At 44.8% G+C, this 22,046-nt stretch overlaps 1 protein-coding gene across 1 annotated transcript; it reads left to right on the forward strand.

Moving 5' to 3' along the window:
- Positions 1–533: 533 nt before the first annotated feature.
- LOC138852113 (uncharacterized) lies at positions 534–19,022 on the forward strand (the record flags this gene model as incomplete). The annotated part of the gene is made up of 2 exons (XM_070081772.1): positions 534–2,626; positions 18,752–19,022. Coding segments are annotated over exons 1-2 (1,194 nt in total), but the record flags the coding sequence as incomplete, so codon positions are not given.
- Between the last annotated feature and the right edge of the window lie 3,024 nt (positions 19,023–22,046).

Raw genomic sequence — 22,046 nt, forward strand, 5'->3', positions numbered from 1 at the left:
GTGGCTAGTTTGTGTATATGGTAGCCATCCTGTGAATGGCAGTGGCTAGTTTGTGTATATGGTAGCCATCCTGTGAATGGCAGTGGCTAGTTTGTGTATATGGTAGCCATCCTGTTTATGGTAGTGGCTAGTTTGCGTATATGGTAGCCATCCTGTGGATGGTAGTGGCTAGTTTGTGTATATGGTAGCCATCCTGTTTATGGTAGTGGCTAGTTTGCGTATATGGTAGCCATCCTGTGAATGGCAGTGGCTAGTTTGTGTATATGGTAGCCATCCTGTGAATGGCAGTGGCTAGTTTGTGTATATGGTAGCCATCCTGTGAATGGCAGTGGCTAGTTTGTGTATATGGTAGCCATCCTGTGAATGACATTGGCTAGTTTGTGTATATGGTAGCCATCCTGTGAATGGCAGTGGCTAGTTTGTGTATATGGTAGCCATCCTGTTAATGGCAGTGGCTAGTTTGTGTATATGGTAGCCATTCCGTGGATGGTAGTGGCTAGTTTATTGTTGTCTACCTTTCTGGGTGGTTGTCTACCATCCTGGGTGATTGTGTACCATCCTGGGCGGTTGTCTACTATCCTAGGTGGTTGTCTACCATCCTAGGTGGTTGTCTACCATCCTGGGTGGTTGTCTACCATCCTGGGTGGTTGTCTACCATCCTGGGTGGTTGTCTACCATCCTGGGTGGTTGTCTACCATCCTGGGTGGTTGTCTACCATCCTAGGTGGTTGTCTACCATCCTAGGTGGTTGTCTACCATCCAGTGTGATTATCTACCACCCAGGGTAGTTATCTACCATCCTGGGCGGTTGTCTACCTTCCTGGGTGGTTGTCTACCATCCAGTGTGATTATCTACCACCCAGGGTGGTTGTCTACCATCCTGGGTGGTTGTCTACCATCCTGGGTGGTTGTCTACCATCCTGGGTGGTTGTCTACCATCCTGGGTGGTTGTCTACCTCTCAGGATGTGGAACCGTACCTTCTTGACTGGTCGTCTTAAGTCTAAGAAAGTAAGTTTGGTCGTCTCTGCTCGTTCATCAACGACTGTGTTCCTTCAGCTTTGACTTTACTGTTCATCTTACTGATGTCTACTGATGACTCTCTTAACATGATTGTCGTAGAATGTTAGTGAAGTCCGTGGTTTGTGACGGCGCTGTTAGGAGAGACTTACATGTGGTTTTAGGTGTTATATACCATTTAACTTTGATGGAAACCGACCCTGTTAACTTAGATGGGGACCGACCCCCTTAACTTAGATGGGGACCGAGGAAGACTGCTTTGGGAGGAAATTGTTGAGGGTTCAAAGCACGACACCGTACACAAATAACCCGCATTTTAGAAGAGAGGAGCTTACGACAACGATTCGGTCCGACTTGGATCATATACAAAGTCACAATGTAAATGGTCCAAGGTGGACCAAAACATCGTCGTTCCAGCCACAGTATTGTGTCTTTTTTTCTTGGTTTACAAAAACACTTAAGCAAACACTGGAACATATTAGACAACGTCTCTGTCCTGGAACCTTGATTACTTCTAACATACTAAGGTTAAAAGACAGTATGTATAAGTGGAGAGTGAGGTGTGAGTGACGCAGTTCTGGATCCACTCAGGCCAGTTCCAGGAAGTCATCTTTGTTGGACTTGGGAATCGTTTAAGTTACAAAACTTAATGTTTTTAAAAGCAGTGGATTGATTAGTGAAGTGTTATGTCTGGCGGGGGATCTCCACGTTCACCTCCCAGCTGCAGTTCTGCGCCCACTCTTACCCATGAAGGCTCTACACCCACGGCCACCGTCCAGCCCACCGTCATCCATAATACCCATGAGTCGCTACTCCAGTCAACATCATCCACAAGTTCCACATCTGTGTCACCTGAAAATCCAGAGTCACAGCTTGCAGAGAGCCAGATTCTAGAGGCACCAGTAGCTAAGAGTCAGATAAGAGCTGTTCATTTCTTGGACTCGCAGATTGCAAGTAGCAGCAGCAGCAGTGTGATGGCTTGTGAGGGTGTGAGTGACCTGGAAAACTGGAACGAAGGTGATCAACCCTGGTACACGTGCCTCTACTCTCCCGTCTCCCTGGAAAACACTCCCCCACACCAGCTGGTCGAGGGTGCCTGCTACACTCTACAGAACTCCCTCCACATGTCACCTAATACCTCCTACTTGGCACCAACTCTCCCACCTGGAATGGTGCCTTCATCTCCTGTGCCAGCGGGAATGATGATGTCCCCGGGGATGTCATCGGGAATGATGCCCTCCTCCCCAGCAATGCCAATGGATACGATGACATCCTCGCCAGCGGGAATGATGCCACAGTCCCCAGACGGTGCAGCTATACTTCTTGGTGCGTCTCAGTCGGTGCCAGCTGTTGTTTTTCCGCCACCTCCCGCCATGTCCTCATGTGAGTTCTTCGGCGCTATGGAGACCATATCTCCCGCGTTGTTGACCAACTCCGCCTACCCGCTGGCCGGTCCTGGACCCCCGCATCCTGAAGGTGGAGACCTGGAGGCCTTCCCTATCAAGATGGAAGAGAGGCAGGAGGAGGTGGGTGGTGGAGGAGTAATGGACGAGCAAGCTGCCATCTGGTCACTGAAAGTTGAACCTTGGGTCAGTCAGCATCAACATAGGTGAGTTACCCCTCTCCCCGATTCTATTTACACATTATTTTACAATTACGTTAAGGAGTACGTCAGTTCCAATGTTGTCTAATATTATGTTATTCTTCCCCTGAGTACAGCTCAGACCTCTGCAACACTATTGTTCTCAAAGATTGTAGTGTTATAGAGGTCTGAGTACAGCTCAGACCTCTGCAACACTATTGTTCTCTGTACTTCCTCTGTCATACCTGACAGAGGAAGTACAGAGGGAACAAAGGACCTTACAAGATACTGCAAGAAACCCAAAGTATTTCTATTCCTACGCAAAATCCAAGCTATGAACTACCTGAAGAATTGGCCCACTACAAAGAGGAGACTCGTATACTGCACGAGCTCTCAGTATTCTTTGGAGAAAGAGCTTAGATCTAGGTGAAATACCGGAGGTCTTAAAGAGTACAGACATAGCTCCTTTGCGCAAGGGAGGCAGTAAAGCACTAGCTAAAAATTATTGACCAGTAGCCCTGACCTCTCACATCCAGCATAACCCGAACCAGCATGGTTTTAGAGCAGGACGATCATGCCTTTCACAGCTGCTGAACCACCTGTCACAGCTGCTGAACCACCTGTCACACCTGCTGAACCATTATGACAGAATTACGGAGGCACTGGAAGACGACAAAAGCGCAGATGTGATTTACACAGATTTTGCAAAAGGTATCTGACAAATGCGATCATGGACTGATAGCGCACAAAATGAAGGCCATGAGCATTACGGGGAAGGTAGGCAGATGGATTTTCGGTTTCCTAATACACACAACATAAAAAGTAGTAGTGAACAGCGCAAGATCCAGCATCAGCGAGGTCAAAAGCTCAGTGCCTCAAGGCACTGTCCTGGCACCTCTGCTGTTTCTCATCCTCATAGCAGGCATAGATATACACTTTTGTATTATCATTTACAGATGACACTAAAATAAGCATGAAAGTCACATGGGAAGAGGGCACTGAAAAATTCCAGCGGGATTCCAGCAGCAACAGCCTGGTTGACCAGGCAAGCACCAGATGAGCCTGGCTCATGGCCGAGCTCAGAGAGTAGAGAAACTCTCGAAACTCTTCAAAGGTATATCATAGGCATGAAAGCAAAAGACTCGGCAGGAGATACAACATTCCCCCGATGAAAAGCAGGGGCGCCACGAGTACACTGAGACAACACAATAAGTGTCTGGGACCCAAGACTGTTCAACTGCCTCACAGCATACCAATAGACCCCTGGCTGTCCTCAAGACCCTTGGCTGTCTTCAAGACCCCTGGCTGTCTTCAAGACCCCTGGTTGTCTTCAAGAACCCTGACTGTCTTCAAGATCCCTGGCTGTCTTCAAGACCCTTGGTTGTCTTCAAGACCCCTGACTGTCAAGACCCGAGACTGTCTTCAAGACCCCTGTCTTCAAGACCCCTGGCTGTCTTCAAGACCCCTGGCTGTCTTCAAGACCCCTGACTGTCTTCAAGACCCCTGACTGTCTTCAAGACCCCTGGTTGTCAAGACCCCTGGCTATCTTAAAGACCCTTGGATGTGTTCAAGACCCTTGGTTGTCTTCAAGACCCCTGACTGTCTTCAAGACCCCTGTCTTCAAGACCCCTGGTTGTCTTCAAAGACCCCTGGCTGTCTTCAAGACCTCTGGCTGTCTTCAAGACCCCTGAATGTCTTCAAGACCCCTGGTTGTCTTCAAGACCCCTGGTTGTCTTCAAGACCCCTGGCTGTCTTAAAGACCCCTGGCTGTCTTCAAGACCCCTGTCTTCAAGACCGCTGGCTGTCTTCAAGACCCCTGGTTGTCTTCAAGACCCCTGACTGTCTTCAAGACCCCTGACTGTCTTCAAGACCCCTGGCTGTCTTCAAGACCCATTGCTGTCTTCAAGACCCCTGATTGTCTTCAGTACCCCTGGCTGTCAAGACCCCTGGGTGTCTTCAGTACCCCTGGCTGTCAAGACCCCTGGGTGTCTTCAAGACCCCTGGCAGTCTTCAAGACCCCTGGCTGTCTTCAAGACCCCTGGCTGTCTTCAAGACCCATTGCTGTCTTCAAGACCCCTGATTGTCTTCAAGACCCCTGACTGTCTTCAAGACCCCTGGTTGTCTTCAATACCCCTGACTGTCAAGACCCCTGGTTGTCTTCAAGACCCCTGACTGTCTTCAAGATCCCTGGCTGTCTTCAAGACCCCTGGGTGTCTTCAAGACCCCTGGTTGTCTTCAAGACCCCTGACTGAAGACCCCTGGTTGTTTTCAAGACCCCTGGCTGTCAAGACCCCTGGTTGTCTTCAAGACCCCTTGTCAAGACCCCTGGTTGTCTTCAAGACCCCTGGTTGTCTTCAAGACCCCTGGTTGTCTTCACAAGCCCTGATTATCTTCACGAGCCCTGGTTATATTCAAGACCCCTGGCTGTCAAGACCGCTGGCTGTCTTCGAGACCCCTGGTTGTCTTCAAGACCTTTGGTTGTCTTCAAGACCCCTGGGTGTCTTCAAGACCCCAGGTTGTCTTCAAGACCCCTGGTTGTCTTCAAGACCCCTGGTTGTCTTCAAGACCCCAGGTTGTCTTCAAGACCCTTGGCTGTCTTCAAGACCCCTGGTTGTCTTCAAGACCCCTGGTTGTATTGAAGACCCCTGGCTGTCTTCAAAACCCCTGCTTGTCTTCAAAACCCCTGGCTGTCTTCAAGACCCCTGGTTGTCATCCTGACGCTTGGCTGTCAAGACCCCTGATTGTCTTCAAGATCCCTGGTTGTCTTGAAGACCCCTGGTTGTCTTCAAGACCCCTGGCTGTCTTCAAGACCCCTGACTGTCTTCAAGACCTCTGAATGTCTTCAAGATACCTGGTTGTCTTCAAGACCCCTGGGTGTCAAGACCCCTGGTTGTGTTCAGGACCCCTGGTTGTCTTCAAGACCCCTGGCTGTCAAGACCGCTGGCTGTCTTCAAGACCCCTGCGTGTCTTCAAGACCCCTGCCTGTCTTCAAGACCCCTGCCTGTCTTCAAGACCCCTGCCTGTCTTCAAGACCCCTGACTGTCTTTATGAAGGCAGTGGACAGGCACCTAAAGTCAGTACCTAACCAGTCGGGTTGTGGTTCGTACGTCAGTTTGCGTGCGGCCAGCAGTAACAGCCTGGTTGATTAGCCCCTGATCCACCACGAGGCCTGGTCTCAGACCGGGCCGTGGGGGCGTTGACCCCCTAAACCCTCTGCAGGTATATATGTATAATTGGTACACTTGCAATAGTAAACAAACTCGGGTACCTACTTACTGCTAGGTGACCAGGGAGAGCAGCAGGTGTTAGGTGACTTGCCCATACGACTCACCTTGGCCACAATGTCACCCAGACAGTTGTTAGAACAGCAGGCTGCTGGTCCCACCTTATCTGCCTTATCAACTCCCCTCTTCCAGCTGTTAAAGCTGGAAGACAAGCTTTGTTTTAAGCTTTTATCTCTCCTGCTTTTAACTGGCCAGCTTACTGTGTATTATGTATTGTGGGTTGGGTACAGAGTGCATGAGTATATATAGTGGGGTGAGTCAGGTGGAGAATGTTGGGTAGGTTGTATCTGAGACGAACCTGTAAGGTACCACTGAGAATGTTGGGTAGGTTGTATCTGAGACGAACCTGTAAGGTACCACTGAGAATGTTGGGTAGGTTGTATCTGAGACGAACCTGTAAGGTACCACTGAGAATGTTGGGTAGGTTGTATCTGAGACGAACCTGTAAGGTACCACTGAGAATGTTGGGTAGGTTGTATCTGAGACAGACCTGTAAGGTACCACTGAGATTGTTGGGTAGGTTGTATCTGAGACAGACCTGTAAGGTACCACTGAGAATGTTGGGTAGGTTGTATCTGAGACGAACCTGTAAGGTACCACTGAGAATGTTGGGTAGGTTGTATCTGAGACGAACCTGTAAGGTACCACTGAGAATGTTGGGTAGGTTGTATCTGAGACGAACCTGTAAGGTACCACTGAGAATGTTGGGTAGGTTGTATCTGAGACGAACCTGTAAGGTACCACTGAGAATGTTGGGTAGGTTGTATCTGAGACAGACCTGTAAGGTACCACTGAGAATGTTGGGTAGGTTGTATCTGAGACGAACCTGTAAGGTACCACTGAGAATGTTGGGTAGGTTGTATCTGAGACGAACCTGTAAGGTACCACTGAGAATGTTGGGTAGGTTGTATCTGAGACGAACCTGTAAGGTACCACTGAGAATGTTGGGTAGGTTGTATCTGAGACGAACCTGGAAGGTACCACTGAGAATGTTGGGTAGGTTGTATCTGAGACGAACCTGTAAGGTACCACTGAGAATGTTGGGTAGGTTGTATCTGAGACGAACCTGTAAGGTACCACTGAGAATGTTGGGTAGGTTGTATCTGAGACAAACCTGTAAGGTACCACTGAGAATGTTGGGTAGGTTGTATCTGAGACAGACCTGTAAGGTACCACTGAGAATGTTGGGTAGGTTGTATCTGAGACGAACCTGTAAGGTACCACTAAGAATGTTGGGTAGGTTGTATCTAAGACAAACCTGTAAGGTACCACTGAGAATGTTGGGTACGTTGTATCTGAGACAAACCTGTAAGGTACCACTGAGAATGTTGGGTAGGTTGTATCTGAGACGAACCTGTAAGGTACCACTGAGAATGTTGTTAGGTTGTATCTGAGACTAACCTGTAAGGTACCACTGAGAATGTTGGGTAGGTTGTATCTGAGACGAACCTGTAAGGTACCACTGAGAATGTTGGGTAGGTTGTATCTGAGACGAACCTGTAAGGTACCACTGAGAATGTTGGGTAGGTTGTATCTGAGACGAACCTGTAAGGTACCACTGAGAATGTTGGGTAGGTTGTATCTGAGACGAACCTGTAAGGTACCACTGAGAATGTTGGGTAGGTTGTATCTGAGACGAACCTGTAAGGTACCACTGAGAATGTTGGGTAGGTTGTATCTGAGACGAACCTGTAAGGTACCACTGAGAATGTTGGGTAGGTTGTGAGACTAACCTGTAAGGTACCACTGAGAATGTTGGGTAGGTTGTATCTGAGACGAACCTGTAAGGTACCACTGAGAATGTTGGGTAGGTTGTATCTGAGACGAACCTGTAAGGTACCACTGAGAATGTTGGGTAGGTTGTATCTGAGACGAACCTGTAAGGTACCACTGAGAATGTTGGGTAGGTTGTATCTGAGACGAACCTGTAAGGTACCACTGAGAATGTTGGGTAGGTTGTATCTGAGACAGACCTGTAAGGTACCACTGAGAATGTTATGTAGGTTGTATCTGAGACAGACCTGTAAGGTACCACTGAGAATGTTATGTAGGTTGTATCTGAGACAGACCTGTAAGGTACCACTGAGAATGTTAGGTAGGTTGTATCTGAGACGAACCTGTAAGGTACCACTGAGAATGTTATGTAGGTTGTATCTGAGACAAACCTGTAAGGTACCACTGAGAATGTTATGTAGGTTGTATCTGAGACAGACCTGTAAGGTACCACTGAGAATGTTATGTAGGTTGTATCTGAGACAGACCTGTAAGGTACCACTGAGAATGTTGGGTAGGTTGTATCTGAGACGAACCTGTAAGGTACCACTGAGAATGTTGGGTAGGTTGTATCTGAGACGAACCTGTAAGGTACCACTGAGAATGTTGGGTAGGTTGTATCTGAGACGAACCTGTAAGGTACCACTGAGAATGTTGGGTAGGTTGTATCTGAGACGAACCTGTAAGGTACCACTGAGAATGTTGTGTAGGTTGTATCTGAGACGAACCTGTAAGGTACCACTGAGAATGTTGGGTAGGTTGTATCTGAGACGAACCTGTAAGGTACCACTGAGAATGTTGGGTAGGTTGTATCTGAGACGAACCTGTAAGGTACCACTGAGAATGTTGGGTAGGTTGTATCTGAGACGAACCTGTAAGGTACCACTGAGACCACTGTTGGGTAGGTTGTATCTGAGACTGACCTGTAAGGTACCACTGAGAATGTTGGTATGTTGCATCTGAGACGAGCCTGTAAGGTACCACTGAGAATGTTGGGTAGGTTGTATCTGAGACGAACCTGTAAGGTACCACTGAGAATGTTGGGTAGGTTGTATCTGAGACGAACCTGTAAGGTACCACTGAGAATGTTGGGTAGGTTGTATCTGAGACGAACCTGTAAGGTACCACTGAGAATGTTGGGTAGGTTGTATCTGAGACGAACCTGTAAGGTACCACTGAGAATGTTGGGTAGGTTGTATCTGAGACGAACCTGTAAGGTACCACTGAGAATGTTGGGTAGGTTGTATCTGAGACGAACCCATCCTGGGTGTTAGTGGCTGGGTGTTAGTGGACTGGTGTGGGTCACATCCTGGGTGTTAGTGGACTGGTGTGGGTCACATCCTGGGTGTTAGTGGACTGGTGTGGGTCACATCCTGGGTGTTAGTGGACTGGTGTGGGTCACATCCTGGGTGTTAGTGGACTGGTGTGGGTCACATCCTGGGTGTTAGTGGACTGGTGTGGGTCACATCCTGGGTGTTAGTTGACTGGTGTGGGTCACATCCTGGGTGTTAGTTGACTGGTGTGGGTCACATCCTGGGACAAAGTTGACATAATTTGCGGGAAATGCTCAGCATAACAAGGTACTTTCTATATAGTAGTATGTCACTGATGTCAGCTATGGTCTGTATACCTTGTACATGTATACCTTGTACGTGTATACCTTGTACATGTATACCTTGTACATGTATACCTTGTACATGTATACCTTGTGCATGTATACCTTGTACATGTATACCTTGTACATGTATACCTTGTACATGTATACCTTGTACATGTATACCTTGTACATGTATACCTTGTACATGTATACCTTGTACATGTATACCTTGTACATGTATACCTTGTACATGTATACCTTGTACATGTATACCTTGTACATGTATACCTTGTACATGTATACCTTGTACATGTATACCTTGTACATGTATACCTTGTACATGTATACCTTGTACATGTATACCTTGTACATGTATACCTTGTACATGTATACCTTGTACATGTATACCTTGTACATGTATACCTTGTACATGTATACCTTGTACATGTATACCTTGTACATGTATACCTTGTACATGTATACCTTGTACATGTATACCTTGTACATGTATACATGTATACATGTATACTTGTACATGTATTGTACATGTATACCTTGTACATGTATACCTTGTAGATGTATACCTTGTACATGTATACCTTGTACATGTATACCTTGTACATGTATACCTTGTACATGTATACCTTGTACATGTATACCTTGTACATGTATACCTTGTACATGTATACCTTGTACATGTATACCTTGTACATGTATACCTTGTACATGTATACCTTGTACATGTATACCTTGTACATGTATACCTTGTGCATGTATACCTTGTACATGTATACCTTGTACATGTATATGTACATACCTTGTTGTACATGTATACCTTGTACATGTATACCTTGTACATGTATACCTTGTACATGTATACCTTGTACATGTATACCTTGTACATGTATACCTTGTACATGTATACCTTGTACATGTATACCTTGTACATGTATACCTTGTACATGTATACCTTGTACATGTATACCTTGTACATGTATACCTTGTACATGTATACCTTGTACATGTATACCTTGTACATGTATACCTTGTACATGTATACCTTGTACATGTATACCTTGTACATGTATACCTTGTACATGTATACCTTGTACATGTATACCTTGTACATGTATACCTTGTACATGTATACCTTGTACATGTATACCTTGTACATGTATACCTTGTACATGTATACCTTGTACATGTATACCTTGTACATGTATACCTTGTACATGTATACCTTGTACATGTATACCTTTTACATGTATACCTTGTACATGTATACCATGTATACCTTGTACATGTTGTACATGTATACCTTGTTGTACATGTATACCTTGTACATGTATACCTTGTACATGTATACCTTGTACATGTACATGTATACCTTGTACATGTATACCTTGTACATGTATACCTTGTACATGTATACCTTGTACATGTATACCCTGTGTACATGTATACCTTGTACATGTATACCCTACCTTGTACATGTATACCTTGTACATGTATACCTTGTACATGTACATGTATACCTTGTACATGTATACCTTGTACATGTATACCTTGTACATGTACACCTTGTACATGTATACCTTGTACATGTATACGTTGTACATGTATACCTTGTACATGTATACCTTGTACATGTACATGTATACCTTGTACATGTATACCTTGTACATGTACACCTTGTACATGTATACCTTGTACATGTATACCTTGTACATGTATACCTTGTACATGTATACCTTGTACATGTACACCTTGTACATGTATACCTTGTTCATGTATACCTTGTACATGTATACCTTGTACATGTATACCTTGTACATGTATACCCATGTATTGTACATGTATACCTTGTACATGTATACCTTGTACATGTATACCTTGTACATGTATACCTTGTACATGTATACCTTGTACATGTATACCTTGTACATGTATACCATGTATACCTTGTACATGTATACCTTGTACATGTATACCTTGTACATGTATACCTTGTACATGTATACCTTGTACATGTATACCTTGTACATGTATACCTTGTACATGTATACCTTGTACATGTATACCTTGTACATGTATACCTTGTACATGTATACCTTGTACATGTATACCTTGTACATGTATACCTTGTACATGTATACCTTGTACATGTATACCTTGTACATGTATACCTTGTACATGTATACCTTGTACATGTATACCTTGTACATGTATACCTTGTACATGTATACCTTGTACATGTATACCTTGTTGTACATGTATACCTTGTACATGTATACCTTGTACATGTATACCTTGTACATGTATACCTTGTACATGTATACCTTGTACATGTATACCTTGTACATGTATACCTTGTACATGTATACCTTGTACATGTATACCTTGTACATGTATACCTTGTACATGTATACCTTGTACATGTATACCTTGTACATGTATACCTTGTACATGTATACCTTGTACATGTATACCCTTGTACATGTATTGTACATGTATACCTTGTACATGTATACCTTGTACATGTATACCTTGTACATGTATACCTTGTACATGTATACCTTGTACATGTATACCTTGTACATGTATACCTTGTACATGTATACCTTGTACATGTATACCTTGTACATGTATACCTTGTACATGTATACCTTGTACATGTATACCTTGTACATGTATACCATGTACTTGTATATGTATACCTTGTAGATGTATACCTTGTACATGTATACCTTGTACATGTATACCTTGTACATGTATACCTTGTACATGTATACCTTGTACATGTATACCTTGTACATGTATACCTTGTACATGTATACCTTGTACATGTATACCTTGTACATGTATACCTTGTACATGTATACCTTGTACATGTACACCTTGTACATGTATACCTTGTTCATGTATACCTTGTACATGTATACCTTGTACATGTATACCTTGTACATGTATACCTTGTACATGTACATGTATACCTTGTACATGTATACCTTGTACATGTATACCTTGTACATGTATACCTTGTACATGTACACCTTGTACATGTATACCTTGTACATGTATACCTTGTACATGTATACCTTGTACATGTATACCTTGTACATGTACATGTACACCTTGTACATGTATAGCTTGTACATGTACACCTTGTACATGTATACCTTGTACATGTATACCTTGTACATGTATACCTTGTACATGTACATGTATACCTTGTACATGTATACCTTGTACATTGTACATGTATACCTTGTACATGTATACCTTGTACAAGTATACCTTGTTGTACATGTATACCTTGTACATGTATACCTTGTTGTACATGTATACCTTGTACATGTATACCTTGTACATGTATACCTTGTACATGTATACCTTGTACATGTATACCTTGTACATGTATACCTTGTACATGTATACCTTGTACATGTATACCTTGTACATGTATACCTTGTACATGTATACCTTGTACATGTATACATGTATTGTACATGTATACCTTGTACATGTATACCTTGTACATGTATACCTTGTACATGTATACCTTGTACATGTATACCTTGTACATGTATACCTTGTACATGTATACCTTGTACATGTATACCTTGTACATGTATACCTTGTACATGTATACCTTGTACATGTATACCTTGTACATGTATACCTTGTACATGTATACCTTGTACATGTATACCTTGTACATGTATACCTTGTACATGTATACATTGTACATGTATACATTGTACATGTATACATTGTACATGTATACATTGTACATGTGCTAGTAATAAATAAAGATATTATTATTATTATTATTATTATTAATATTATTAATATTATTATTAATATTATTATTAATATTATTATTATTATTATTATTATTATTATTATTATTATTATTATTAATACAATACCGACAGGTTGGTAGGTAAGACACACAGGCAACAGTTAGGCAACTCCAGCATCTGAGTTCTTACCTCTCCTAGTGGCCTACGTCTCACCTCTTGGCGCTATAAAAGCTCCATCCTGTCACTTCATCTCCATATTGTTTCATACTATGGAACAATGCTCTTCTCCAGACTGAGGGACTGACCACCTCAAAACTTTAAGGGTGATGGACTGATTACATCGTCTTCAAGTCTCTTCTGCTTCTATCAACTTTTCTGTACTTGACTGAAGAAGCCTACTGTGTAGGCGAAACGTTTCATAATAAAGATACCTAACTGTTGCATATGTGTCTTACCTAACAACCTGTCGGTATTTTATACCATTTTAATGTTCAGTTAGGCAACTGTTGCCTAACTGTTGCCTGTGTGTCTTACCTACCATAGAATCTGTTCTCTGGGCAATGTTTATATCCTGTGCACTAATCGAAGGCTTGGTTACTACTCTACTAATGTGTTGAGATAAGGCATCTGTGATTACATTTAACTTGCCAGGTAAGTGTTCAAAGGATGGATTGAACTCTTGTATGGTCAAGGATCATCTGGCTAATCTTCCAGTAGGTTAATTCTGGAATTGCGGATTTAGTGGAGCTTGATCTGTGAAAACGTGTAAAGGATATTGGTATATAATGTCTGGGAAGTGATACTGGTATATAATGTCTGGGAAGTGATACTGGTATATAATGTCTGGGAAGTGATACTGGTATATAATGTCTGGGAAGTGATACTGGTATATAATGTCTGGGAAGTGATACTGGTATATAATGTCTGGGAAGTGATACTGGTATATAATGTCTGGGAAGTGATACTGGTATATAATGTCTGGGAAGTGATACTGGTATATAATGTCTGGGAAGTGCTTGAAACACCAAACTAGAGTTAATATTTCTTACTCGGTTAATTCACTCACTTCTGTCTTGGTAACGACACGACTAGCAACTGCAACTGCAAGTGGAAACATAAACACATATGCAGTTAAATGTGATCCTTTATTGACAACGTTTCGCCCACACAGTGGGCTTTTTCAAGTCACAAACAGATCTACCTGGGGTGGAAGGTACGTGAGTATTTATAGTCAGGTTCAGAATGTTGAGGTCTTGAAAAAGACCACTGTGTGGGCGAAACGTTGTCAATAAAGGATCACATTAAACTGCATATGTGTTTGTTTCCATTGTGTCGGTATTTTATACCATTTATTTGCAACTGCAAGTGCAACTGCTAGTCTTGCAATTGCAGCTGGGCTCCACTTGTTACCAGTGTGTTGAGCCAGGACGGAATCTATGCTGATGGAAGTAGCATCTGTGGTTAAAAAGCTTTGGAAAAATCTGGGAATACCAAAACAGGAGCAAAAGTTACCTTTTTCTTTGTATGTTGAAACCGTCATTGTTGATGGAAGGTCCAGATACAAGGATAATCCTTCTCAAACAACTCAGAGTAACTGCAAGAGGAGAAAAACTGGCAGGCTACTGCTGTACAGGAGGGCCCCCACTTATACAGCAGGTTAAGTTCTGGGCTGCTGCTGTACAGGAGGGCCCCACTTATACAGCAGGTTAGTTCTGGGCTACTGCTGTACAGGAGGGCCCCCACTTATACAGCAGGTTAGGTTCTGGGCTACTGCTGTAACTTATACAGCAGGTTAGGTTCTGGGCTACTGCTGTACAAGAGGACCCCCACTTATACAGCAGGTTAGGTTCTGTGCTACTGCTGTATGGGAGGACCACCACTTATACAGCAGGTTAGGTTCTGGGCTACTGCTGTACAGGAGGGTCCCCACTTATACAGCAGGTTAGGTTCTGGGCTACTGCTGTACACGAGGACCCCCTCTTATACAGCAGGTTAGGTTCTGGGCTACTGCTGTACAGGAGGGCCCCACTTATACAGCAGGTTAGGTTCTGGGCTACTGCTGTACAGGAGGGCCCCACTTATACAGCAGGTTAGGTTCTGGGCTACTGCTGTACAGGAGGGCCCCACTTATACAGCAGGTTAGGTTCTGGGCTACTGCTGTACAGGAAGGCCCCACTTATACAGCAGGTTAGGTTCTGGGCTACTGCTGTACAGGAAGGCCCCACTTATACAGCAGGTTAGGTTCTGGGCTACTGCTGTACAGGAAGGCCCCACTTATACAGCAGGTTAGGTTCTGGGCTACTGCTGTACAGGAAGGCCCCACTTATACAGCAGGTTAGGTTCTGGGCTACTGCTGTACAGGAAGGCCCCACTTATACAGCAGGTTAGGTTCTGGGTTACTGCTGTACAGGAGGGCCCCACTTATACAGCAGGTTAGGTTCTGGGCTACTGCTGTACAGGAGGGCCCCACTTATACAGCAGGTTAGGTTCTGGGCTACTGCTGTACAGGAGGGCCCCACTTATACAGCAGGTTAGGTTCTGGGTTACTGCTGTACAGGAGGGCCCCACTTATACAGCAGGTTAGGTTCTGGGCTACTGCTGTACAGGAGGGCCCTGCTTATACTTAGCAGCAGGTTAGGTTCTGGGCTACTGCTGTACAGGAGGACCCCCACTTATACAGCAGGTTAGGTTCTGGGCTACTGCTGTACAGGAGGGCCCCACTTATACAGCAGGTTAGGTTCTGGGCTACTGCTGTACAGGAGGGCCCCACTTATACAGCAGGTTAGGTTCTGGGCTACTGCTGTACAGGAGGGCCCCACTTATACAGCAGGTTAGGTTCTGGGCTACTGCTGTACAGGAGGGCCCCACTTATACAGCAGGTTAGGTTCTGGGCTACTGCTGTACAGGAGGGCCCCACTTATACAGCAGGTTAGGTTCTGGGCTACTGCTGTACAGGAGGGCCCCACTTATACAGCAGGTTAGGTTCTGGGCTACTGCTGTACAGGAGGGCCCCACTTATACAGCAGGTTAGGTTCTGGGCTACTGCTGTACAGGAGGGCCCCACTTATACAGCATGTTAGGTTCTGGGCTACTGCTGTACAGGAGGGCCCCACTTATACAGCATGTTAGGTTCTGGGCTACTGCTGTACAGGAGGGCCCCACTTATACAGCAGGTTAGGTTCTGGGCTACTGCTGTACAGGAGGGCCCCACTTATACAGCAGGTTAGGTTCTGGGCTACTGCTGTACAGGAGGGCCCCACTTATAAAGCAGGTTAGGTTCTGGGCTACTGCTGCAAAGGAGAACCCCACTTATAAAGCAGGTTAGGTTCTGGACTACTGCTGCAAAGGAGAACCCCACTTATAAAGCAGGTTAGGTTCTGGGCTGCTGCTGCAAAGGAGAACCCCACTTATAAAGCAGGTTAGGTTCTGGACTACTGCTGCAAAGGAGAACCCCACTTATAAAGCAGGTTAGGTTCTGGACTACTGCTGTACAGGAGGGCCCCACTTATACAGCAGGTTAGGTTCTGGGCTACTGCTGTACAGGAGGGCCCCACTTATACAGCAGGTTAGGTTCTGGGCTACTGCTGTACAGGAGGCCCCTACAGCTTATACAGCAGGTTAGGTTCTGGGCTACTGCTGTGCCCACTTATACAGCAGGTTAGGTTCTGGGCTACTGCTGTACAGGAGGACCCCCCTTATACAGCTTATACAGCAGGTTAGGTTCTGGGCTACTGCTGTACAGGAGGGCCCCACTTATACAGCAGGTTAGGTTCTGGGCTACTGCTGTACAGGAGGGGCTTATACAGCAGGTTAGGTTCTGGGCTACTGCTGTACAGGAGGGCCCCACTTATACAGCAGGTTAGGTTCCAGGCTACTGCTGTACAGGAGGGCCCTGCTTATACAGTAGATGAGGTTCTGGGCTACTGCTGTACAGGAGACCCCACTTATACAGCAAGTTAGGTTCCAGGCTACTGCTGTACAGGAGGGCCCTGATTATACAGCAGGTTAGGTTCGGGGCTACTGTGTACAGGAGGACCACCACTTATACAGCAGGTTAGGTCTGGGCTACTGCTGTACAGGAGGACCCCCACTTATACAGCAGGTTAGGTTCTGGGCTACTGCTGTACAGGAGGACCCCCACTTATACAGCAGGTTAGGTTCATGGCTACTGATGTACAGGAGGACCCCACTTATACAGCAGGTTAGGTTCGTGGCTACAGCTGTACAGGAGGGCCCCACGTACAGAGCAGGTTAGGTTTGGGGCTACTGCTGTACAGGAGGGCCCCACTTATACAGCAGGTTAGGTTCCAGGCTACTGCTGTACAGGAGGGCCCTGCTTATACAGCAGGTTAGGTTTCAGGCTACTGCTGTACAGGAGGGCTCTACTTATATAGCAGGTTAGGTTTACAGGAGGGCTCTACTTATATAGCAGGTTAGGTTTACAGGAGGGCTCTACTTATAGAGCAGGTTAGGTTCTGGGCTACTGCTTTACAGGAGGGCTCTACTTATACAGCAGGTTAGGTTCTGGGCTACTGCTGTACTGACCGAATTTGTTCCCATAAGGAATATTGTGAATTAGATTAGTCTATTTCAGACCCCCAAACATACACGTACAAATGCACTTACATAAATACACTTACATAATTGGTCGCATTGGGAGCTGATCATTTATTTATTGTAGGAAGTCTGAATAAATAATGAATGAATATAATTGAAATCCTCTGCATTAGCAAAACTGTTAAGTGGGGCCACCTGTACGCCACGAGTGCATTACCTATGAGGCCAGGTGATAGGTGACGAGTGTAGACCAAAGGCCATTCTAGGGAAATGGTAATGACCTGTTGAAGTTAAAAAAGCTGTCCTCGTGAAAAAGTTCATTACGTTTGTAAATTGTGAATTCATTACCTCTGTAACTTGCTCAGCTATCAAAACTTTGGAGTCCAGTCCCTGGACCAATTATGTACCTCTGTAATCTTTTGACTACCGCCCACAGGATGGGTATGTGGTGACTACCGCCCACAGGATGGGTATGGGGTACATAATAAACATATTAAAGTAAACTCCTCGTGAAGAGGGAGGTGGGCCTCTGTGTCAGTTGCTCTCGTGTCATGTGATAGTACTTGAACAGTCTCACCTAGGTTGTCAGCCTAGGTGAGACTGCTTGCTAGGCTGTCAGCCTAGCAAGCAGTCTTAGTGTAGATCATGACAGAAACAGCAGACATATGCTAGGCAGGTCTAGCTCACATTAAACTGCTATACAGTGTTCTTGCCTTAATGCTCTTGGCAGTTTGTTCCATTGTACAGTTATTTATTAACCAGTTGATCCCTAAATACTTCTAAATCTAAATCTAACTTTCCTCAAGTTGAATCTAATTGTTATGAGCCCTGTCTTAGATATTTTCAACTCTTAAGAGCAGATAATAATTTGCTTGTTATGATTGATGGACTGAACACATCAGTTCAATGCTGAGGGACTGATTACCTCAAACTCCTCATCTTACATCATTCATCTCTGTTCTGGACTGAGGAAGCTACTCGTTGGTGAAACATTTCCACAAGTGTCCCAAACTTTGTTTCTAAATGTAACTTTCACCAATTTAAATCCAACATGAGTCCTAAGATATTGTCGACTCTTAAAAACAGATATTTTCCTTGTTAGGAAGTGAAAGTCAAAATGATAACTTTGTTTCAGGTATGTGACTGAGGATAACACCTACTGGGTACCTGCTGGTTGGCCTGTGGGTACTGGGGGCATGATGGAGGACAGCCTAGCTTCTCCTGGAGGGGAAGACTCGGTCAGCTCGCCGACACAGCAGGAGGAGGCTTCAACATCGGCGAGTAAGCAGAGACCTGACTCGAAGAAGTGTGGAGTGTGTGGAGACAGAGCTCTGGGATACAACTTCAATGCTATTACCTGCGAGTCTTGTAAGGCATTCTTTAGAAGGAATGCTATTAAGAATAAGGCAAGTCCTGTTACCATGTTAATAGGGTGTTTTGTGATCTTATTGTTCAGAAATGTGTTATTACCTTGCTTAGAATAAGGTGAGTTACTTGCTACAACAGCCTATTGATCATGCAGTCACTTAACTCTGGCCTCAAGTTATTCTTCCAGGAGAGGGACTCTGGGAAGCAGTCACAGGCATATTACACACACACACACACACACACACACACACACACACACACACACACACACACACACACACACACACAGCAGAGACAGAAGGGACTTCAGAAAGACTGAGAGGTGGGGTACACTATTAAGTGTTGGACACAATATACACAACACAGGAAAAAGTGAGAAGGTTGCTACGTGAGCTAGATACCTCAAAGGGGATAGAGTTGGATAACATCTCTCCATGGGTCCTGAGAGAGGGAGCAGAGGTGATGTGTATACCACTAACAACGATATTCAACACATCTGTAGAAACAGGGCGACTGCCTGAGGTATGGAAGACAGCAATGTAGGCCTAATTTTTATAAAAGGAGATAGACTCCAAGCATTAAACTACAGACCAGTGTCACTGACATGTATAGTATGCAGAGTCATGGAGAAGACCATCAGAAGAGTGGTGGAGCACTGTTTCAGGGATGGGAAATCCTGTGTCACAAACCTATTGGAGTTCTGTGACAGGGTGACAGCAGTAAGACAAAAGAAAGACGGGTGGGTATATTGCATATTCTTGGACTGTAAGTAGGCGTTTGACACAATTCCACGCAAGAGATCAGTGCAAAAGCTGGAGGACCAAGCAGTGATAACAGGGAAGGCACTACAATCGATCAGAGAATACCTGTCAAGAAGACAGCAGGGAGTCATGGTACGTGGCGAGGTGTCAGAGTGGGCGCATGTGACGAGCGGGATCCAACAGGAGTCAGTCTTAGGTCCGGTGCTGCTTCTGGTATATGTGAACAACATGGCGGATAGAATAAACCCAGAAGTGTCCCTGTTTGCAGATGTGAAATTGATGAGAAAAATTCAATCGGACGAGGACCAAGCAGAACTACAAAGGGATCTGCACAGGCTGCAGGCCTGGTCCAACAACTGGCTCCTGGAGTTCAACCCCAGCAAGTGTAAAGTCATGGGGATTGGGGAAGGGCAAAGATGACCGCATACGGAGTACAGTCTAGGGGACCAGAGACTACAAACCTCACTCAAGGAAAAGGAGCTTGTGGTGAGTATAACACCGGGCACATCTCTTAAGGCTCACATCAACCAAAAACTGCTGCAGCTTACGGGCACCTAGCAACCGCCGACTTCTTAATAAGGAATCGTTCAGGACCATGTACACTGTACGTCAGGCCTATATTGGAGAATGCAGCGCCAGTTTGGAGCCCACAACTAGCCAAGCACGTAAGGAAACTAGAGAAATTGCGAAGTTTTGGAACAAGACTAATCCTGGAGCTAAGGGTCATATCCTCCCTATCTTTACTGGAGCACAGGACAGATAGGGAGGATATGATAACGACATATAAAATACTGAAAGGAATCAACAAGGTGGACAGTGACAGGATGTTCCAACGATGGGACATAGCAACAAGGGGTCACAGTTGGAAGTTGAAGACTCAGATGAATCACAGGAATGTTAGGAAGTATTTCTTCAGCCACAGAGTTGTCAGGAAGTGGAATAGTCTGGGAAGTGATGTATTGGAGGCAGGATCCATACAGAACTTTAAGAAGAGGTATGATAAAGCTCATTGAGCAGGAAGAGTGACCAAGTAGCGGCCAGTGAAGAGAACTTATACATGACATACACAGCTTCACGGATGGAAAATCGTGTGTCACAAACCTACTGAAGGTCAGTGACAACGTAACAAGACAGGAAAGAGATGGGTAGATTGTGTTTTCTTGGGCTATAAGACAACACAGTACCACACAAAACACTAGTGCAAAAGTTAGAGGTGCAGGCAGAAATAAGAGGAAAATCACTGCCTTGGATCAGAAAATACCTGACAGGAAGGAAACAACAAGTGATGGTATGTGACGAGGTGTCAGAGTGGGCACATGTGTCGAGTGGGGTTCCACAAGGGTCAGTCCTGTTTCCGGTATATGTGAATGAAATGACAGATGGGAGAGTCATAAGTGTCCCTGTTCGCTGATGGTACAAAATTAATATGAATACAAGTGGAAGAGGATCATGTAGGACTACAAAGGGATCTGGACAGGCTGCAAACCTGGTCCAACAACTGGCTCCTGGAGTTTAACTCCACCAAGTATAAAGTAATGAAGCTTGGGGAAGGATAAAGAAGACCACAGACTGAGTACACGATTGAGGATCAAAGGCTTCAGACCTCGCCTAAGGGAAAGGATCTTGGGTGAGCATCATACCCAGCACATCTCCTGAGGCACACATCAACCAAATAACTGCTGCAACATACAGGCGTCTATCAAGCCTTGGAATAGCATTTAGACATCTTAGTAAGGATTCTTTATTAAATAATCTGTACACCATGTACGTCAGGCCTGTATTGGAGTATGCGGCACCAGTGTGGAACCCACACCTGGTCAAGCACGTCTAGAAATTAGGGAATAGTGCAAAGGTTTGCAACAAGACTAGTCCCAGAGCTAAGAGGTATGTCCTACGAGGAGAGGTTAAGGGAAATTAACCTGATGATACTGAAGGACAGAAAGGATAAGGGGGACATGATAACGATATATAAAATACTGAGAGGAATTGACATGGTGGAAAGAGGCAGAATGTTCAAGAGATGGGACACAGCAACAAGGGGTCACAGCTGGAAGTTGAAAATTCAGAGGAGTCACAGGGATGTTACGAAATACTTCTTCAGTCGTGAAGTTCTCAGGAAGTGGAGCAATTTGGAAAGTGATGTAGTGAAGACAGCGTCCAGTGTTTTAAGAAGAGGTATGACAAAGCTAATGGAGCAGGGAGAGAGTGGATCTAGTAGCTACTAGCGATGAAGTGGGGTCAGGAGCTTAGAATCGACCCCTGAAACCACAACTAGGTGAGTACACACAGTTGGAATATTAA

Source organism: Cherax quadricarinatus, unplaced genomic scaffold (assembly GCF_038502225.1).
Source record: "Cherax quadricarinatus isolate ZL_2023a unplaced genomic scaffold, ASM3850222v1 Contig4149, whole genome shotgun sequence".
NCBI lineage: Eukaryota > Metazoa > Arthropoda > Malacostraca > Decapoda > Parastacidae > Cherax > Cherax quadricarinatus.